At 36.4% G+C, this 21,726-nt stretch overlaps 1 protein-coding gene across 20 annotated transcripts in view; it reads right to left on the reverse strand.

The window, feature by feature from the left end:
• Window positions 1-21,726, reverse strand: part of Pde4d (3',5'-cyclic-AMP phosphodiesterase 4D) — a 1,361,839-nt gene that overhangs the window by 169,002 nt on the left and 1,171,111 nt on the right. For all 20 annotated transcript variants that reach the window (XM_063258692.1, XM_063258681.1, XM_063258684.1 and 17 more), the window contains 3 exons: window positions 19,530-19,566; window positions 11,618-11,691; window positions 6,546-6,595 (listed from right to left, as the gene is read on the reverse strand). In XM_063258692.1, the coding sequence (XP_063114762.1) occupies window positions 6,546-6,595; window positions 11,618-11,691; window positions 19,530-19,566 (161 nt within the window). The remainder of the gene's footprint in view (window positions 1-6,545; window positions 6,596-11,617; window positions 11,692-19,529; window positions 19,567-21,726) is intronic.

Consider the following 21,726-nt stretch of genomic DNA (forward strand, 5'->3'; position numbering starts at 1 on the left):
TCACATTTTACTTTAATATCTACCTTGTTGTATAACCCAACAGTGGCACACAGAAAACACCTATACTACAAGAAGAATATCAGTAACAATAAAGTTATAGTAATAATGATAACTAATATTTCATAAATGCATTCTAGGCACCAACAATTACTTTAGGCAGTGAATTAGAAGCTACTGGATTAGCAAATGAGTACTAGCAAATTAAGTAAATTGACCAAAATTTATTTAGCGGAAAGTTTAATTTCCAACCTAAACGGCTAGACTCAAACTTACTGCTGCACTGATTAAGTGAATATTTGACATCCACCATTCAATTATTTTAACTAAAGTTGTAATGAGGTATGCAAATCAGTTATGAAGTCAGTAGAGATATAATTCAATGATTTCCATGATGTGAGTTTATCACTTGCTGACACGATAAAACCAACTATAACTTAAATCACTTCCTGGTCATAAAGTTACTCTGCCAATCACGCTTTTTAAAATATATTAATAGATATAATTCTACTTTTCTAAATAGTAACAGGAGATGGAAAAATTTATGAAACAAGTTATAAACTTAAGGCAGCAGTAGCTTTTTCTGCTGTAATAGGTGAGGTGTTTAGTAGAGTCATGCACCATGCATTTAAACAAGTCTTTCTCATGGGAGGCTTTAGCTTTATAAAAGTAAAGTCCTTTGGCTTACAAATTCAGGCATTAAATGTATTACGTAAAAAAATAAAAGAAGCAAGAGTTCTGACAAGTCAATGTATAATCATGTACATATATAATCTTTATTAACTTTTTATTCAGGTTATTAAACATAATGCATTGTTAGCATTTTTCAAGCACAGCCTGAATTAAGCTTACTGAACACTCATTCTCTCCAAGTATTACAGTGCTCCCACAACTGTTTTTTTTTTTTTTTTTTTTTTTTTTTTTTTTGCTTTTGTTGAAGGAAAAATAAAGAGGACTATACGATGCAGCTAGTGCCTTCTAGTGGCTGATGATAAGGGTGACAATGGCTCGGCCTCTCTGATTTAGACGTGTCTCCTTAGGACTTTGTGTCTCTCACATAGATCTCTTCTGGCTGCTCCTCTTTTCTCTGTCTGTCTCTGTCTCTGTCTCTGTCTCTGTCTCTGTCTCTGTCTCTGTTTCTCTCTCTGTCTTTTGAGACAGGGCTTCTCTATGTAGTTCTAGCTGTCCTTAAACTCACTCTGTAGCTGAGGCTGATCTGGAACCTACGGCAATCCTGCTTCAGCCTGCCTAGTGCTGGGGTTATAGGCGTATGACCATTCTTTAGGTGGCTCTTGATCTCAAATAATATATATACACTTTCTTCATTTAAAAACATAGGATCTTAAATATTATCATATATAATTACTTCTTCATATATATGTTTTTATCAGATATACATAGAGACGTAAAAGCATTACATCATTAGCTCAAACAACAACAACAAAACAGTTGTTCCAGCTAAATGTCTTTGTTATTCTTTCCTAGACTGGAACTTCCTTTGTGCTGTTTTATGTACATCACTGCATCATGTGTCTCCCTCTGTAGGTAAAGAGAGGGCAACTGAACCAACTTCTTTGATCGGATATAAGACCTTGTAGTCTTCAAAATCTAAAGTCTTTTGCCATAGGTAGGCTATATTTTAGCCCCTAGGACATAGAACCAGTGGATGAAATTAAAACACCTCTAATTATAAAAACATGTGTAGTGAGAAGCTAGAACAAGGTATTTTCTGATTTTCAAAGGCATGTAAAATAATCCAGCGTTATATCCATGACTCAGAAATTAATATTCTTCAATTTTTTTTTTACTTTCTCTAAAACATATTTCTGAGTCTGAAAGCCACCTTTTTATTATTTTATGGTATACAGGTATAAGAAAGGCCTTGGACGTAGGGAAAGGACACATTTATTCCTGACTGTGACACTAGCCAGCATTTTCTGTCATAAAGTCTCAGTTTTCTCACCTTTTAAATGAAGGAATTTAAGTAGATTTTCTCTGAGCCACATTCCTGTGTGAAAACTGTCATGCTGAAGATGATTGTAATAAAAAGATGAAAATACAGAAATTCAGAAACATACTGAAAATGATACTGAGAAGAGATGATAAGATTTTACAAGGCAGGCCCAGGACACTTTTCTTTCTTTTTTCTCTTTAGTACTGGGGGTCAAATTCAAGACTGTGAGCTTGCAAAGCAGGCGCTTATGCCGTGAGCCAAATCTCCAGCCCCAAGAACACTTTTCTGAGCACCATTTGTAAGCAAAAGGACCAACTGCACGACATGCATGTCTCTGCTCTACTCTCTGTGCCCTCTCCTGTTTTCCCACTATTCAGTGCTGCCACACAGGGCCCGCAGATGAGCCTTCCTAGTAATCAGGGAACTAAAACTGTCCTGCAGTTCCTGTGGAGAGCAAAGTCATAAATGACATGTGGCAGAAAAACTGCTCCACTCTCACTGTCCTTTGTTACCTCTATCCTTCCAGTTTTTAAATTAGCTTTAGGAGCAAAACATATTGGACCTAAGCCTAGGTCATCCAAAGAAACACGTGGTGAGCCCACTGAGCATTCGTCTTTACACAAAGCTTAGCTCCTTGGTCTTGTGTGCAGCCCCAAGAGGTCAGGACTGCACTTATTTCTCCATGTTTTCTTTCTTTGTTTCTTTGGGTACCAGGGATGGAACTCAGTCTCACGCTTGCCAGGCAGGCACTGTGCCAACTGAGCTGTATCCCTGGTCTGATTTCTCCTTTCTTTAAATGAAGGAAAAAAACACAAGTGAGACAGGAATCACACTCAGGCTCTGAATTCTGCACCCCCGCTTTTTGTTGTATCCCACTGAAGGACCAAGAGTTACTCAGTGGTAGTAAGTCTCTTTTAGAAGACGTATCCTCAAAAAACTGTTACATAATGTAAGATTTATATGTTTACCTCTGGTATATAGAGAAAAATAAACCTGGCAGGCAACTAACTCTAGTGTTTTAACTTTAATGGCTTGAAATCAAATTTTTCTGGTTTTATTGTTTATCGAACCTCAAAGGGGTAAATGTGTAGGGAAAAAAAACCTTAGAAAGCATGACATACATATATAGACAAAGTCCTTAATTCTAGTTTTCTATAATTAAAGAGTTGGATTATAATTAAAGAGTTAATTTTCTGCAGAAATTATGACCTGGAAGCAAGTTCTCAGACTTTGTAAAGACTTGAAGAAGATTCTTTCCTTAAATCACAAATGCACCAGCATCTCTGACAGTCATAAAACAGGATGTAGAGCCAGGACAACAGAAGGACCCATTTGACAGGCACTAAGCAAACATGTCCATTTAAACCTTTTTGGGGATGCACATATTTTACTTGGACAATCCTGAAAACTTGTCTTTCATTCTCCTCCCTGTTTGCCTCCTTGGGTCCCCCACCCCGGCTTCTTCCCTTATCTTTTTGGCCAATTATTTCTACCCCTCCTTGTTAAGGACCGAATGTGTGTGCCTGTATAATTTCCATTGAAATCTTAACTCCTGATGTGGTGGTAATAAAAGGTGAAGCTTTTGGAAGAGAGTTAGGTCATGAGGGCACAGGCCTTGTAAATGGGCTTAGTGACTTTATGGATGGATCTCATCTCTTGTTCTCTTTCCATCCTAGAAAAGGAACCTTGCTAAAACCTGATCATGTCAGCACACTGACCTCACACATTCAGCCTGTAGCACTATAAGAAATAAATATATGTGGCTTATGAATTTATGAAGACCAGTCTATGGTACTTTGTAAAGCAGTCTAAACTGACCCCCTAGTTCCACATATGTAGAGTGGGCCATAGAAACAAATCAGTAAGATAAAACAGAAAAGCCACATTGACTATTCTCTGTAACACACCATGCAAAAACTACACACTGGTTAACTCATTCAACCTGGCAACAACTGTACAAGGTTGGGGAAACTGAGGTAAACAAAGGGGAGGGAACTTGTCCAGGGCCACAGAGCCCTAAATTTGAGTTGTAGACAGATACAGTACCTCCAATGTACAAGTTTTGGTGCACATGTGAGCGGCACTCTGTGAAACTCTTCAGGGGCCGAGAGCTGCACACATCACCAACAGAGCCTTCTGGCTCAGCCGTGACCATCACTGTTGAGCTGCGCTGCTCTGCAGGACTTGAGCAAAATTCCTAAGAAGGCCTTATTCATGCAAAGGGTGCCTCCGTGGTTCTTTACAACTTCTCTCTGCCTTTCCCAGGCATACTGCCGAGGCACTGCTAGGTTCTAACCATAGGAGTGGCGAGCATGGAGAGAACATTCAAGACAACCATATTTTCTGTGTGTCTCAAGTCTTACTGTAGTCAAAGTCTCAAACACCAATATTAATATTATTATTACTATTTAGCATTTTAAAAAGGTTCTCTTTTACAGAATGAGCTCAGAGAAAGGGAGCTTTTCCCTGGTATTGTCCTCATTCCCAGATACCACATCCCATGTTTCTACCTTGGTTTGCAATGTTAAGGCAAGAAAAAGTGGAAAAGTCAGGCAATTTTCTGTTGGGCTTTTTTTTTTTTTTTTTTTTTTTTTTTTTTTAAAACAAGGCCAGCTGCTCTAAGGAGTTACTGACAGTTTCCATAATTGTTTTCATTTCCTAGATAAGATACCTCTGTAACTGCACTGTAGGTCTCTACCCAGGGTTGAATGGGTACAGTATTAACCTGAATTGCCTGGTTCCAGTGGCTCTTAGTTCCTCTTCAGGCATTGCCCCTGGGCCTCAATATTTTGTAAAAATATCTCCATGAGTTTTCTCCCATGTAGGAAAGACCAAGTCTATACCCTCTGAATGTAGCTGTTCTCTTGTGGATCTGGGCTGGGCAGCACTCAATCATCTCTGTTGGGCACAATTCCCATGATGCCTACAGCTGTTCTAGAAGGATGCTGCCTCATCTGTGAAGATTCATATCTGACCTTTCGAGCTTAAAAAAGCTGCCTAGCAAACTGTATTCTGTGCAATAAGACCACAAAGTCTTATTGCACAAATGGGAGGGGGAGAGGAGTTCCTGTTCACAGGAGTCCACTGAAAGTCTGAAGTAGCCCTTGTTTTACTAGAAGCCCTGGGCCACTTACTCCCCAAAGTGGAACTGTTCACTCGCCAACAGACTCAGCAAAATGCTTAGAAGTGATGGATTTGGTTCTGACCTCCATGTTAGGTTAGGCTTATTTATATTAAATTTGAATTTCTAAAGAAGAAATTTGTTACTCAAGTATTTATTTTGGTATATAGGAATTTTTGTTCTTTTGATCAATATCAAGAACAAAACTAGTAGGGGCTAGGAATTTAGCTCAGCGGCATAAACGCCTGCCTTGCAAGCAGGCAGTTGTGAGTTTGATCCCCGGTACCGATAAAAAGGAAAAAGACACACACACACACACACAAAAGAATAAAACTGGTAAACTGTATGTAAATGGAAAAGACAATAAAATCATCACCAAGAAGAACTTGAAAAGGAAACATGGAAAAGAGAATCAATAATTAAATAGTCATTGAAATACAAATTACATTTGATAGGCTTTTGGATAAGAAGACAGCATTAACAACTGTTTCACAATCAAATCAGATACGATGACAACAATCACGACCATTTGATTGGACATGACAAAGGAAAATTTCAAACACAGTTTATTCACTGAAAACTTGATAGGAGCTCCTCAGTATATTATGGGGTGGGGTCCACAAAAGACATTTGAATCAAATGAAGTACTGGTCTAGTTTGTAAGATATATTAATTTCTTCTGGTAGTAACTTTAGAAGTCATAAGTTTTCATTTTTAGGCCGTGACTTTAATGAATCAATTGTGGTTTCAAGAAGTTATTAAATTTAATTTGGTTTCAGACTCAGAAAAATGAGATCATTCATTCTGCTTTTGGTGCAATTGGGGTCAAGTCTCCTGTGTAAAACAGACTAAGATGAACTGGGATAATTTTATTTGTATGCCCTTCACTCCCCTCATCCTTCCTTCCACCTTTCCCCCAAACATCTGGGTGTCTTTTTTCTTTTGATCTCATCGAATGTTTCTGTATTACAATAATTTCTTCCTTCCCCTCACAAATTTAACTTCTCAGTTCTCTCGTTCCCAATAAGGACTACTGGAATAGTAACAGTGTCCTTTCTTATACACAACTGAGATATGGGTTAAACAAAAACTTAGGCCTTTTGTTTATGCTTTTACTTTCATTAAACTCAACATTGTATTAACACCATGCTGGCAACCAAATATGAATCCAAAATGGCAAATCTTCTAAAGGTAGCTCTATCTCCCAAAGCATACATGCCCAGAGCAAGGCTAAATTGAGTCCAAACACAAAGTGAACTGGTTAAAAATATAGAAAAGCAGTGAAGATTTTTCAAGTAACAGTTTAAGTGGATAACTGGTGACCTCAACGACAGTAAGAATAATGTAGAGAAGAACAATTTCATTTCTTTTAACATTTTAGTTTTGCAGTAAGCTGATGGTAGCATTATGTTGACTCAGAAAATTCAGTTACTTCCTAGACATGAGAAGAACATGTGCCCAGACCTCTCTTACCTGTTATGGTGGCTTTGTTGATGGATGGTTGGTTGCACATGGGTGATCTTCTAACAAAGAAAAATACAAAACAGTAAATATGAGGTGCTTATTTATCTGAGTACTCTTTGAGTCATTTTAGATATATTTTAAAAAAGACTTTAAAGGCTTTTTAAAAATAGGATTTTTTAAAAATTTTGTTTAAAAGGAAAAAGAGAAAAAACAAAACAAAACAAAGTGGTGTAAGGGTACAAGTAATACAGACTACAAAAAAAAAAAAAAAAAAAAACAGTAAGAAATCACCAGTTAATAGATCACACATTATCATCTTTGAGATAGTTGCTCAAGTCACAGTATCAAAGCATACAAAGTGGACATTCAAACAGTGAGACTGTAAACGTTGTGATCAATGATCCAACCAAAAACATTAATATGGTCATCCAGAAATAGGATTATTCTGGGGGCTGGGGATTTAGCTCAGTGGCATAAGTGCCTGCCTTGCAAGCAGGCAGTCGTGAGTTCGATCCCTGGTACCAATAAAAAAGGAAAAAGACAAAAAAAAAAAAAAAAAAAAAAAAAAGAATTACAGAAATAGGATTATTTTTAAATTAGGACTTTTTTTTTTTTTTTTTTTTTTTTTTTACTGGTACCAGGGATTGAACTCATGGCCACGTGCTTGCAAGGCAGGCACTTATGCCTGCTGAGCTAAATCCCCAGCCCCCTAAGTTAGAACTTTTAAATGAATATTTCAGACTGGCCAGTCAAGTTCCTGGTGCCTTTTTAGCATGATTTCAAATCATATGTCATGAAAAAACAACAACAACAAAAACAAAACAACTTAGTTAAAATTTCATGGTGTCAGACATTAGGGTAGATTAAACTAATGTAAATGTCACAGAGACGTAATAGAAAAAGAGAATTTTATTTATTGATTTTTTTTTCGGTTAGGGCTTCCAGAATACAGGCTTTTTCGAGTTTGAAGAAGTAGTCAATTCATATTAGTTTCTCTAATGCAGTGGTAAGAAACTTTTTTTTGGCATAAAGTCTCGTAATTGCCTATATATTATCAGAATGAATAATTCCTTAAAAATTATCTTACAGAGGAAGGATTTAAACTTTTTTTATATTTTATACTGAGAAATATCACTGATGTGTCTATCAGAGTTATGTTAACAACTTGTTTAAATAGATACGATAGAGATCTTAGAAATACTGTATTATAAGCCAAAGGTTCTTAAAGGGATTCTATTTGGAGTTCTCTATTTTTTTCAGATTTTTTTCTAAATTCTAGAAGATGATTGTAGAAACCTCAAAGTAAGAAACTATGCTACATGATTAACCTGTATTTCCTATCAAGCCTGCACAATGTTATCCATATTTGATCAGCAAATTATGTTGAAAAGAATATCATTTAGGGAAATTCCATAAAAACTTTCCAAAATGTAACTTTACAGAGATGTCACTTAAAATTGGCAGCTTTCAAATTATAGCAATCTTTAAAAACACGCTGAAATATCTGAAGTTTGTGTATCTGTATATTTTTTCTGGTGGCTAATGCTTCATGAACACTTACAATGTAACATGCAGTTTAAAAAATGATCTTGCTTAATCTTTACAGCAGCCTCAAGGCAGGTGGACTCACCATTCATTTTCAAGGGAAAAAAAATAAAATTTTGGGAAGTAGAAAGTGTGCTCTAAGTAAGAAAGCTGAGACTTGAACTAAAGTGACATGATCCTGACAATGCATTCAATGCTATTCTACCATGAGGATATTTAGGGATGCTGGGTGAAGGGTCACACATATGTGTGGATGGGACCTGGCTCTTTCAACCTGTCTCACTGAGATGACGAATGTCCTGACAGCACTCAGGAATGCTTGGGGCAGGGGCTGTCTGACTTGCAAATTCTCACTGTTTGCACTACATCTCTGACTGAATCTTTGTAAGGTATACAGGGAATATACTATGGGGTTGAAATTTGGTTTTTGATTGACAATGTATCCAGATTTACTTCTAAATTATATGTTTGTAAAAAATTAATTTGAACTTGCCAAGTGCTTTATAAGACAAAAATGTCAATTCTCTAAAATGTTGCTCTGAAATAGCTCTTTTCTATATACTAGTATACAGAAAAATATTTTTTTTTCTGCATTTTGGTTCTAAACATTTAGAAAAATATTTACTTTTGTTTTGGAAAAGTATCAAATAAGTATTTCTATACTTTTCTGTAGTTTTAGAAAAACAAATGATTACTAATTATGTACTCTTAATTATCAATCCCATAATCCTACTCAGGAATTGACATCTCAGCAAGTAACAACAAGTGGAAAATATTAGTCACTGGCTCCATGGTTACACTGATACCTCAATTAATGAATGATGAGCCAGCACTCACTTCTAGAATGAAAGAGTCCCAGGAGCGAGGGAGAACTAGGCAATAAGCACTAGTAAAGAATTAACAAAAGGGGGCTGGGGGTTTAGCTCAGCGGCATAAGCCCCTGCCTTGAAAGCAGGCAGTCGTGAGTTCGATCCCTGGTACTGATAAAAAGGAAAAGGACAAAAAAAAAAAAAAAAAAAAAAAAAAAAAAAAAAAAAAGAATTAACAAAAACCAGAAATGTCCATCAGGATATTCAGTTTGTCAGTTACCAAACAGACTGGATTAAGGGACTCCTGGAAAAGAGGCATAATCATGGAGCTGTTACACATATCAGTGGATCAAGCCACTGACGCTCATATTAAAAGGCACTGTTGGGACTCCGGGCCTTGTCCAGTCACTGGCCTTGTTCTTTTGGAAGGTGTAAATGTATTTCTCACTCGTGCTCTTCCCTTGTGCCCTGCTTCTGACCACTAAGTCAGCAGCTCTGCTTCAGCACACATTATACCATGATGTTCCTGCCTTGGGGCTGCCAATCATGGACTGAAACCTCTAAAACCATGAGCCAAAATTACCTCCAAACTCTCACTTAATTTATGGGTGACAGGTATTCTGTTCCAGAAACAGAAAACTTAATACATCATTGAGGTTTTCTTTTCTTTTTTTTAAAATATGAACATCTTTGTAGAGAATGAATCCTACTATTCTGATATGCCAGGAACTAGTCTGGTTTGAATTAGTAAAGGAGATACGTACAAATCCACACTGACTACAAGACAGATTCCACTAACCTCCACTTAGATTATAACAGGTAATACTGTTTGGTTAGATGGCACCTTGCCTATTGTACAGTTGGTCAAAGCAAATGTAAGTTCGCCTCCTAGGTGTGAATTCCTGTCCTTCTTTTTCCATTTTATTCTATTTGTTCCTATAAATAAGTTGAAAACTTCTGCCTTGTATGGAATAAACCTCAGAACAGTGTGATCAGAATCTTTACATCTTTATGATTAACTTTCTCTCTGCTACAGGTTTAGATGCTGGTACCCAGGTGACCCTATCTGAAAGAAGCTTTAAAGGGATTTAGTTTCTAATTTGCTTAAAAAGATAACTTTGATATTTTGCATGAAATTTGAGACAAAATATTGGAGAACAACAACCAACAATTTCATTTTTTGTACAGATCTGAGACTTCTTGGAGCTATTAAATGTCAAAAACCCCAAGACGCTACTAAAATCAGTATGATATTGTACAGCTGTCCACATGACATAGGAAATATGACTGGCAAAGAATGGGTTCCTCGAAGTACACCCTCAGGTTTCAAATGCTGAATTACCACTTAGCTCTTTTAGCCAACAAGCATTTGCAGAGCAATTACTATGTATTATGATAGGCACTGGGAATACACATGTGCACCAACTACAGCTCCCATTCACTGGGAATTGACATTAGACAGATCAAGAAAAAAAATAGGGGACTTAGAGAAATAACAGCAAGACAAGAGTTAAGACAGACAGGTGGCATGGGATGCAATCAGATGGAGGTGGAGCACCACATTAGCTAGTCTGGACTTGAGGGTGTGTGCCTCCATCAGGTAGTTCCAGGGACAATGTCCCTAATGCATGCCACCCAAGAATGAATTGCTGTTAGCCTGATCATTGAGGGGAAGAAAGCCATTGTGTAGGCTGAGGGGACAGAACCATGACAATGTATTCCCTGAAAAATACAACCGGGAGCTGGAGGTTCTAAGTTCATTCTATTTATTTGTATTGTGCATTTATACTTATTTTGAAAGCCATGTTCTATCAAAAAAGTACTTGCAAAAGGCCTGAACTTTCTTTAGTAATGAACTATGAATTTGAGAGGTAAATTATATTATTATGGAAAGGAAGGTTCAGATTTGTCATAATTCTTCAAGAAATACAAACACTGTGAAATTTTATACACTTGCAAAGTTAAATTTCTATTTACTCTCCTAATACTAATATAGTTTTATCTTCTGCAAAATTCTTTGATATTGATTGTTTTAATATTTTGTTACCGATAGTTTTTAAAAAATAAGGGATATTTGACTAATAACTTACTAGCTGTTCATTTAATCTTACAAATTAATTTTTAAAAAAGATTTTTGCCTTTATCATGACCTCCATATTATAATCACTTCACATCTCAGCTTTTCCACTTTCAAAGGTTTCCATAGCTAAAATATCAATTTATTAATTGTTACAATTTATTAACAGATTTATTAACTGTTCCATGAATGCTGCTGATCTGAGAAGCAGTAAAAGCAGACAATTGCTTGATGTGGGTTTTCTGCAATTAATTCTTGTTTTAGACTTAGAAAGGTGACTCTGAGGTGACTTTAAGTCTTGACAAGATTATTTGGCTGTGGTTAACTTATGAGGTAAACCAAACCTATAAAGTTACTCCGAGTGTAAGAACATAACTGGGCAAAGAGCTGACCATGCCAGCTGATTTCTGACCGATGGAATCACCATATTTATTTGTCACACTGTTTCATTTCTGGTATTGCAATGGTCACTTCAAAGTATTTATAGAAAATTAACAAGGCATCTCATGATTTAGTGTACATGGTTAGACAACATGGCAGTGATTCAGAGAAAGCTCACATTGCCTTGAGTTGTATCTGAATGGAGGAGAAACGTACATTTAAAAGTTTAAAAAGAAAGAGGAAACAAACAAACAAAAGGCACAGCTTACTTGCTTGGTGCTCGATCTTGCAAATTAGTCAATGCAGCAAAGTTATTTCGTACAGTTCGCAGGCTGGCCAGGACCTATAACAAAAATGAATTCTTTAAACTCCTTGAACTGGTGCAACTTAAATTTAATTTAAATGCAATTAAAAAGATTTTTACAGAGAAAACATGGTATGTCTTACAGTTAGTTTTATATGCTAATGAAGAATCTCTCAGCACTAAGTCAAGACTGTGTATTCATACGAAATCTATGGAGATCAGACTGAAAAGATTTTCCAGAAATCTTCCTATTTATGAGTGTATTCATAATAACAGTTCCACAGGATTTCTGAATTTTTTAGTCACCAGGACAATATCCTAGACAATATACATATGGGATGGTTGCAGATATGAGATAGTATAATGTAAGTAATAAAAAATTAAAATTGGAAAACAGAGAACTCCCATAATCACTCCCAAAATTAAAATAACTCCCAAGTTGTCTTCAAAAATTCGCCAAGAGTTCAATAATTTCAAGTCAAAAAGCTATATAAATCTTAAATGGTATTTTTCACCTTTGCCACATGGCTTCTCAAGCTAGTTCATGGGTGTTCTTTGCCTTTGTCAGTCAGGGTTACTGAACTGTTATAAACAGTTGTCAGGGTATTACTTCCTATATAAAATGCTACTGCTTTGTGCCAACAGAAGATACTCAGTAAAGCTTTTTTTCAATAAGTGAATACATGGATACAATACATTTATCCACATGTGTGACAAGGCAGGACAAGTGGATTCTACCACCTCTGACAGCATTTAAAAATTCCATTTGGACCTGCAAAGTGCACACTGAAGGAACATAAGACTGAGAGCAAAGTGACAAGAACCTGCAGCCCCTCACTTCCTCCTAGAATGGCCACATTTCCCCAAAACAGAACTCATATTGGTTGGGACTCCAAGTGATCTTAGTACCAAATGATACTCTCAGTTTATTCAAGGCATAGAAATCAAATGTCCTGGTAGGTACCATGTAACAAGTCAGACTGCCCAGCTCTGTTAATATATTAAATGTATAAAATTCAACATCTTACAGAAACTGTGTACCTCAGTTTCCTTGCATGTGACCCTGGAGTGATACCTACGTCACAGGACTATTAGGAGGGTTATATGAAACGGCAGGCTAGGCGCCAAGAGCACTGCCTGGTATGCAAGAAGCACTGGATAACTGCAGGCCCATGATGGCACCGTTCATTTGGTTAGCGATCTGGCAAACACATGCAGAATCCACTTACTGTCCATCAGTGGTAAACCAAGCCGACTCCCAAATTTCTAATTGCTCCAAGGGTCCTGGAACTGTTTTCAAAGGTTTGTTTGTTTGTTTGTTTGTTTGTTGTTGTCGTCTTTTTTTTTTTTTTTGGTGTTTTTCCTTTTTACCAGTACCGAGGACTGAACTCATGACTGCCTGCTTGCAAGGCAGGCGCCTATGCCACTGAGCTAAATCCTCAGCCCCTTTCAAAGTGTTTTAACTAACACAGATCTAGACTACAGGTGTGTGTGTGTGTGTGTGTGTGTGTGTGTGTGTGTGTGTTTCTTTTTTTTTAAGATGAAAATTTCACTTTTTTGTGGGGGGTTGATACTAATCCAAGCAAGTCAAAGGGAGCAGTTTATTCTTTGCAATAGTGACCTACAACATTTCCCTGCAGAAGTAGATGATGCTTCTTCAAGAGCCAACCATGATTAGCTCAGTCACTGGAAAAACCTGGCTCATTATCACATAGAGACAACTCACACTCTGAAAGGTCATGCTGCCTATGATGGAATAGAGGATTCCAATGGCTAACAGCTGACTTCAGACCATCGTGTCTTCTAAGAGGCATGAAATCTTGAATGATGCGGAAACAAATTGAATAAATGACCCACTGTCATGAAATCACTCGGGCTTAATTTATCATGTAAGAAGTGAATATCAAACACACTAATAAAGCATTCTAAATAAGATTATAGTGGCAGCTAATTTATCCCTTATCTAGGCAAAAATTCTAGTCTTAGAATTCTGAGAATTTTATTATTATACATGGTTTTTAAGTTCATTACAATTGATGGTGAAAATAAGTAATATTACATGTAATTCATGTTCTACACTCATTTGAAAGGAAATTAATTCCTATAAAAAAGTTTTCTGAAAGAAATATTTTCCATAGAACAATTTTCCTTTACTATAGTAATGAAAATACTGGATTATTTTGTTTTGATTTTAATGTAATTTTATGGATGTATTTTTAAATAATTCATGTCCCAGCATTCTGTAGAATTTAAACAGAAAAGAGAGCTATTAAGCAAAATCTCTACCTTGATAAAAGACAAAATCAAAATGTTATTTCTGAGAAGAGGCAAACTGATAGAATTGGAGGAAAACACACAGCATTAAAATCTGCTCTACTTTTAAAATTCTTCATTATAGTATTATCATGTTTATTTATATAGTCCCTAGATATTTTCTTTTATATGCATGAAATATTTTCAAATGAAAAGTGAAAAGAGAAAATCTCTCTCCTGTCCTTCCTTCAGGCATTCAGCTACTGTCAGCAGTCACCTGCCTTTCAGGCTGGCCCTTAAAGTATGCTTTTACAAACACTGCTGCAGTAAGTAAACTTGAAGATGCATCATTCCTTAGTTATGCACCGTTTTTGTAGTACAAAAACAGTGTTTTATAAATTTTAGATTAAGTGCTAATGATTACCCTCTGCACTATGACAAATTTGATACTTGCACAAGTGTATTTTTCTTTTCTTTCTTTTTTTTTGTTGGTACAGAAATTGAATTCAGGACCTGTGCTTGCCAGGAAGGTACTTGTGCCACTGATCTATATTCCCAGCCTGCAGAAATATTAAGAGCATTTTCAGACTCATCGTTTAAGGGGTATTAACCTGGACCTGCCTGATTGAATTTTTTTAAACAACAAATATTATTGTGTTTGCTTTTTAAGGGCTCTCTTGCATTTGCAAGGCACAAAGGACAGGGAACTGTTGCTTTAGGAGTTGAGGAGAAATGGAAACTTTTACTGGCACCCCATGAGTTAAGGCTGGATTTCTCTTTGCTTTTGTTTCAGGGTGGCTCTCACTCCCCTAAATTAATCAGCTCTCTAAGGGGTGGAGTTAGAGCTTTATTGCTAATTTTTCTTCCTTGTTGATCAAAGAGGTACTTGAGATTTCTTCCACATAGTCCAGTGGTAGAAATTGAGGACATGTCTTTCTCTTTTATACCTCCAAGTAAAAATGTGATTGGCCAAAGTAAAAAAAAAAGTTCCAAATGAAGAAATGATGAAATACGTCTATCTAACTATGTATCTATGTATCTATGTATCCATCTATCTATCTATCTATCTATCTATCTATCTATCTATCTATCTATCTATCTATCTATCTATCTACTTTAGGGAAGAAATCCTGATGGCGAAACACAAAGGTTTTGGACAGAGATGGCTCACATATTAGTCTGTGGGGCAGGGACATTATTTACACACACAACTCTCAGATTTTTTAGGTGTTTTAAAATTTATTAGGCAACAGAATTCGCTGTAATCAGGAGAAAAATGTGGGCTTCATTGAAAAGTTAAATATTAACTGAACATAATAGCCTAGTGAGAAACAGTTTTATTTGTTTCAGCCATATGCACTTTGTGCCACTAGGTGGGGGTAAAACACAGACCATGAGATGCAGGGATGGGCAGTGGAGAGTGGTTAAAGTGAGGTGAGAGTTCCTTACCTGGGTTATACTGAAGTTAGCATCATTTATAAGACAAAAAGTTCATTTTGATTGGAAAAACCAACATCTTCCCATATGAAATTGGTCTTACATGTCAAAAATCTATTGAAAATTTCATCTTATTTAATTTACTATGAATTCAGACATCTACGAGGATGCAAGTTGTAATTTATATCAGTGAAGGGTAAAGAACAGCTCCAGCAGCCTCCTGCACCACCCCCCCAAGCACTGAAATGGGATTTTTACTACTGCCTAACAGAGAGCGCCTGATGGTTATCAGATCTGGGGATTCTGAAGAGGCCATAGGATTCCTGCTGCTGGGTGAAATTAAGACATGCAGGACGTTTTAAAAATGCTGGTAATGTCCTATTGCTAACAGAGTAGTAATGTTCAGTGGCATTAATAACCACCACATTTTTCCCCCTAAAAGTATTTCATGCTGTAATTTGGTGAAAGGAAAATTTATGCAGTTGTTCACACCTTCTATTTTCAAATCTCTTTAATCTGAATGATGTAAGGGTCTCCCCAGGGATCCAGAATATTCTGGTGGGCTTTTCCTTTTTCTTCATTAAAGACTCCATTTCTTTTAACACTATATACTTCCAGATGAGAACTCTAGTTGACTTAGAGAGTTTTACAAGGGAGCCACAGTCATAAATAATGTGACTAGGACTAGAGGCAGCTGACTACAGAGAAGGGGGTCTGAAGTTTGAGCAGTACTGTGCATCTTTGGTGCTCTTTGGACCCAAAGTGTTATTATAGTCATGGGAAGGACAAAAACAATGACACTGGCATGGCGTAGTTCCTCTCTACACTCAACCCAGCCTTGGAGACTAAGGAGATGTTCGCAACAAAAGATTTCACCACAAACATCAGAGAATAGTTCTAAATTCAAATATACAAATTGCAGCTGACATTTTTTTATTTTTTCTGGGCATCACGGAAATTGTGATTCTCATGTAGAGGAAAGCACAGAAAATGGATGATAGAAAAGAGTTTAGGTTAAAAGCTAGCAGGAAATTTTAACTCTGATGGTGTTCGTGATATTAGAATAAAACATGGATGGATATTAGAAGATCTTTTCTGAAACTCATCTATCTAAGAAGTTTTAGATTTCAGCCATGGAAAGCAAAGTGGGATATATCTTTGCATGATATCCTAAATTCTATTTTATTCTCTGTGATTCACAGGAAAGCATGATTTGGAAGATACTTTCACGTTTTAGAGGTGTACTAAAGGGAGGGGAAGGGAAGGGAAGGGAAGGGAAGGGAAGGGAAGGGAAGGGAAGGGAAGGGAAGGGAAAGGAAATGGATTCTGAGGAGGAAGATGATGGTGATACTGGGATTGGAAGAAAATCTTTTACTACTTTAGACAGTGTATGGTTATTTTAGAAGTCATAAGAGAGAATAATGCGTGGAAAAATAAGCCTAATAGGAAGAAAGTAAATGTAACAGTAGCTAATTTGGGGGCTTGGAATTCTGTGAAATTTTCTTCCTTCTGCTTATATTTATTTTTCTAAACATTTTATGCAACAGTATTTTCTTTTGAAAGCATTATGGCTTTCTTACCAACACTTCTGTGAATTTCTGAAGCCTAAAGCATGGTTGGAAAACGGTTTAGTTCTTTGGTCTATTTGGTAAACTTTTCTCCTAAGTGAACCAGCTAAAATCAGTAGTTTTTTGTACACTGACAAAAGTAATTTTTGTATACTAGATTGAGTAGTGTTGGTATTCAAGTTACACATTATGCTTTTAGTATTGTAATATTTAGAATTAAGCAGTAAGTGCTCTATCTTGTATAACCAAAAAAATTAGGAGTTGATAGTTAGATCCCAAATGGGCTTAAGCAAAAGCCACAGATGAATTGATGTTAATTGGGTCTCTGGTCACCTACTTCCCCAAGCATTCTCTATTGGTGCTGAAACTTCCGGATTTATCAGTGATTTTTTTTTTTCATATTCCAGTAGAACTTTCCAAATTTTACATGCAAGTGAAAGCCAACTGGTGAAAACTGTGATGAATTAACTTTAAAAAATCTGCATCCTCTGGGGCAATGACTACTGGACCTTCTCCCAGGGGAATGAGACACTTAACTAATCAGAAGCGAAGTTTTCTGTGACTCCTAATATTATTTTCAGCCATCAGATATGTCTACACATTGCATGGAGTTGGTTTGTACTCAAAAGTTCCAACTTCAAGGATATTACATTTATTTTTAAATTAAAGAGCTTATTAACATTATATATATTTATGCAAACTTATCAGTATACTAAAGTCTAATTAGTTTTTGGAAATTATAGGTAAATTAGAGAATTGTTTAATCATGCAAATGACTCAATTTCTTTAGAATTTAAGAGCACTGATGGTAGAGACCAAGCTGAATTTATTAACCTATTTCTTAGTGAAGTAAAAATGACTTGAAGTCAGAAGTCAAGGTATCACATAGAGAAGTTTTCCAGTTTTTATTATACATTCATTTTTTATAGCATGTTAAGATTTTAGAAATAAAAAGTATCTGTCTGAATAAACTCAGATTAGAATGACTGGTTCTACTTACTATGATGATTATTAATATTATTTGTCTTAATTTTTTCTTTCCATATCACTATCCACTCTTAGGAAACTAAATTCTCAAGAGTAATCAATTAAAAATATTTAGTTTTATAACTTTTGCTATCATAAAATCTGATTAAAACAGGTACTCTTTTGGACATCAAGACAGAGGAAATCATGATCTCTAGCAAATCTTAAGCAGTCAGGATAGTAATCATCTGAAAGGATGATGAGCATATTGTATTTTTAGTTGGCTGCCTTAATTTAGAAAATCACTATTAACATTACATTGCCTATTGATTGATTACAATTTTGGTCTTTATTTAAAAAATTTTAAAACTGGATGAAATGTACATCATCTTACTATCCAAATACTGCCATTATTTATTTTAAGAATAATATTTATGATGACATTTTAGAGACAAAATCTATATGATTAAACCAGCAATAATTAAAATTAATTAAATATATTTTATAGCAACTATTCTGAGCATTTGTAAGCTGGTATTATTTCACCTTTGTAACAATGTTATGCATCAGCTAATAGATACTTTGCTTAATAGAAGAGGAAACTGGATTTGCAAAAATTCAGTGACATTAAAAGCCATGAGTTTCCCAAGGTGCTATGTCTAATTGTGACATAATTCTAATTATAATTCTTGTAACTTCTCAGGATTATTTATATTTCAATATTTAGCTTTTTTTTTGTATCAGAAATCGAACTCAGGACCTTGCACTTGCCAGGCAGGCGTCTGCACTGCTTGAGTTATAGCCATGGTCCAATATTTAGTATTTTTAAATCAATAAATGTTGACTTTAAGACTGCATTGTTACTTAGGTTAAATTGGGTTTACTCTATTCTGTACCTGGTTGTTTATACCAGGGCCTTTCAACTTGTACACTACACACAATGGAAAAGTACTGAGACCTTTGAAAAACATGGATGCTTGGAACTGACCTGCAAATTTTGGTTTAATTGATCAGGTAAAGTCTTGACCCTGTGATAGGAGCACTGGCGGTGAATCTTATGTGTAGGTAGAGTTAAATGCACACTAATCTATACCAAGAACATCTAGTCATTCATACTTTTATATATGTTCCAAAACCTTTTATGTCATTTGATCACATTTTTGCTTCTATTTCATGTGATTAAAATATTTTGATGGTATGTAGGCCTAAAAGGAATAAGTGTAAACATACCACTTAGCTAAATCTTTGCACAAATAATGCATGTACAAAGGAGTAAATAAGGTAACAGGATGAACTGGATTATTGAATTTCAAGCACTGATCGAGTACCTAATTAAGTGTAATTTAATCCATGATATAGCCTTCTGCCTCTTATGTTTATGTCAGTTAAGGAAATTTGGACCCATTTAATTCCTGTATCTCAGAGGTAACTTGCCATTTGAAGTAAAGACACATTTTGGGTCTTTAAGGATCTAGAAAACAAGTCCATAAAGGTCAAAATCACATTCTGTAGCACTGCTTTGCATTGCTAGATGAACTGTGTAATTCATATTTTTATTTGCATTTGACTTGAAATTAAATTAAGTACTAGAACAAATCCCCAAGTTAAATTTCCCTATCTGAGAAGCCTGCCCACTTGCCAATCTGTGCTTACCTGAGCAAATGGAGTCACAATCAAGTCATCTCCATGTCTGAAAAAGAAAACAAATCCTGTATTAGAAGTCACCAACCACTCTGCAAACCCTTGTGATCAATATTAAATGGCAAGTTCCACTTTCAGAAATCCCCAGAGAATTACAGTAGTTCCATCCTTATTCTTCTGCATAAGTCCTTCCCAGTCACTGGGTTAAAAACATGTCTTCAAGGATGTAAGCCATTGTCCAGCTCCCTGAGTAATGACAGAAGGAATCTCCTCAATCATCCACCAATGTCACTGTTGCTTTTTAGGCACACGGGACATGCATTTGCAGAAACAGAGTTCCAGGACTGGGGCCTGAGTTTCACTCTTGGCCTTGAATTGTAGGTATTAGCAAGGGGTGCGACTGGCTTCTGTGAAGGACCCTGGGCCACCTAACACTTGATCAGTGTCAAGTGTTCCACACCATCATGTGTAAGTCTCTTACGCAGACCAGGAACTGTAGAGGACATGGGACTGCATCAGACACTAATAAAAACGCCGTGAAATTTTCAACTGACTCATGTCCTAGCCACTGTAATTACCCTGGAAATGTTACCCTGTGGTTACGGAGAAATGTTACCCTGGGTGTGCTGTTGCTAAAGCAATCTCTACCCCATGCCTGGTATACAGGAGCAAGGTGTCAGCATGACGTGCCTTGAAGGTACAGGGAAAGGCAAGAATAGCTGTACAGCATTCTACTTGGAGGAACACGAGAAACCATGACCCTCATGTTCAGTGCACCTGAATTGTCTGCTCAGTTGCAAACATCTGGAAAGGATCCAAGTGGCCTTAGACGACACTCAGGAAACACTCAGTAGCACAATGGAATGCAGACAACGTTCAAATTAGATCACTGCTCATAACGAGAGTTATTATGGGGGCCATCAGATCATATAGAGAAAGAGTAGATAAAAGTGTAAATGTACACTTCAAAAGAAGCAGATATCATTCTACAATCCATTAGTTTCAGATTTATATTTGCCAAGGGACATCTGTCATTTGTCATACTTATAGAATTCTAGATTAGAAAAGTTGGACATCAGGTTTTCTACATATTTTATAGAGGAAGAGGTCGAGGTTCAGAAAGGGTATGAAAGCTAATACATGGCAGAGCTGGGGTATCAATAAAAAGATCTCTGTTGAGGGCAAACCCAGCAAAATGGCCCACAGTAACGGGGACTAGCTGTTGAAGTGATAAGGAAATCAATGCACCAGAGGGAGCAACCTAAAGGAGATACATTTGAGGAAGCAGAATGACCTGAGTAGGAATGACTGTGCATCAGAACAGCTACCATGAGTAGCCTAAAGGTTCTAGAAAATGCATAGCAGGAAATGCAAGGGAGGAGCCAGGAAGCAGTTCATAGAGCCCTTGTGAACATGTGAAAGAAATGGGTTTTACTCTGATTAAAGCTTGAGTTGCAATTCCAGCCCTGTCACATTCAGTGTATAAATTGTGCAAGTTATTAAACTTCTCATTCTCTTGATCTCCTCATCTGTCAATAAAGTATACACAGAGTGTTGGTTTGGGATTAATAATGTGAAGTACAGAGCATACTTAGCATACAATTAATGTTCAATAAATATTAGCTATAGAAAAAATTAGTAATGGTAAGGATTTCTATATCCCAATGCCTTTTGCTTTCCTACGCAGTTAGGAAATTGCAAAGAGAATTAATATTTAGTTCAGAAGATCCCTTGACACTTTGTGACAGATCTGTAAGGAACTAGGGCTTTGAAGGGATAACATGGAAGCTAGGGAAAACATTTTTTGAGGACAGAGTTGGGACATTAAACTAAATCAGTCTAACTGAGACAGGAAAGGTGCCAACATTACAGGTTCTTTAAAACAATTATGAAAAATGCAATCATACACAAGAGCAACAAGAATGCTATGGTGTGTATTTAAGTAAAGTATCACTGCTCTCTACAAAAATGCTTCAGTGTAGGTGGTATTATTCCCATTTTACAGATAAGAAAATTGAAGCCCACTGGGTTAAGAGTCTCAAAGCCTCACAGTTCGTTTACTGCCATATCTGGCATGCCACTAACCTCTTATGATTTCACTGTCTGCTCCTACAAAACAATCCCTTTCAGTTTCTGGAAAGCATGAATACAAAAATGCAGAAACTCTCAAGCTTTTTAATAACTTTTCACACACACATATACACACATG

The sequence above is a fragment of the Cavia porcellus genome, unplaced genomic scaffold (genome assembly GCF_034190915.1).
Source record: "Cavia porcellus strain 051 isolate PalLab524CR breed Dunkin Hartley unplaced genomic scaffold, mCavPor4.1 scaffold_11, whole genome shotgun sequence".
Lineage (NCBI taxonomy): Eukaryota > Metazoa > Chordata > Mammalia > Rodentia > Caviidae > Cavia > Cavia porcellus.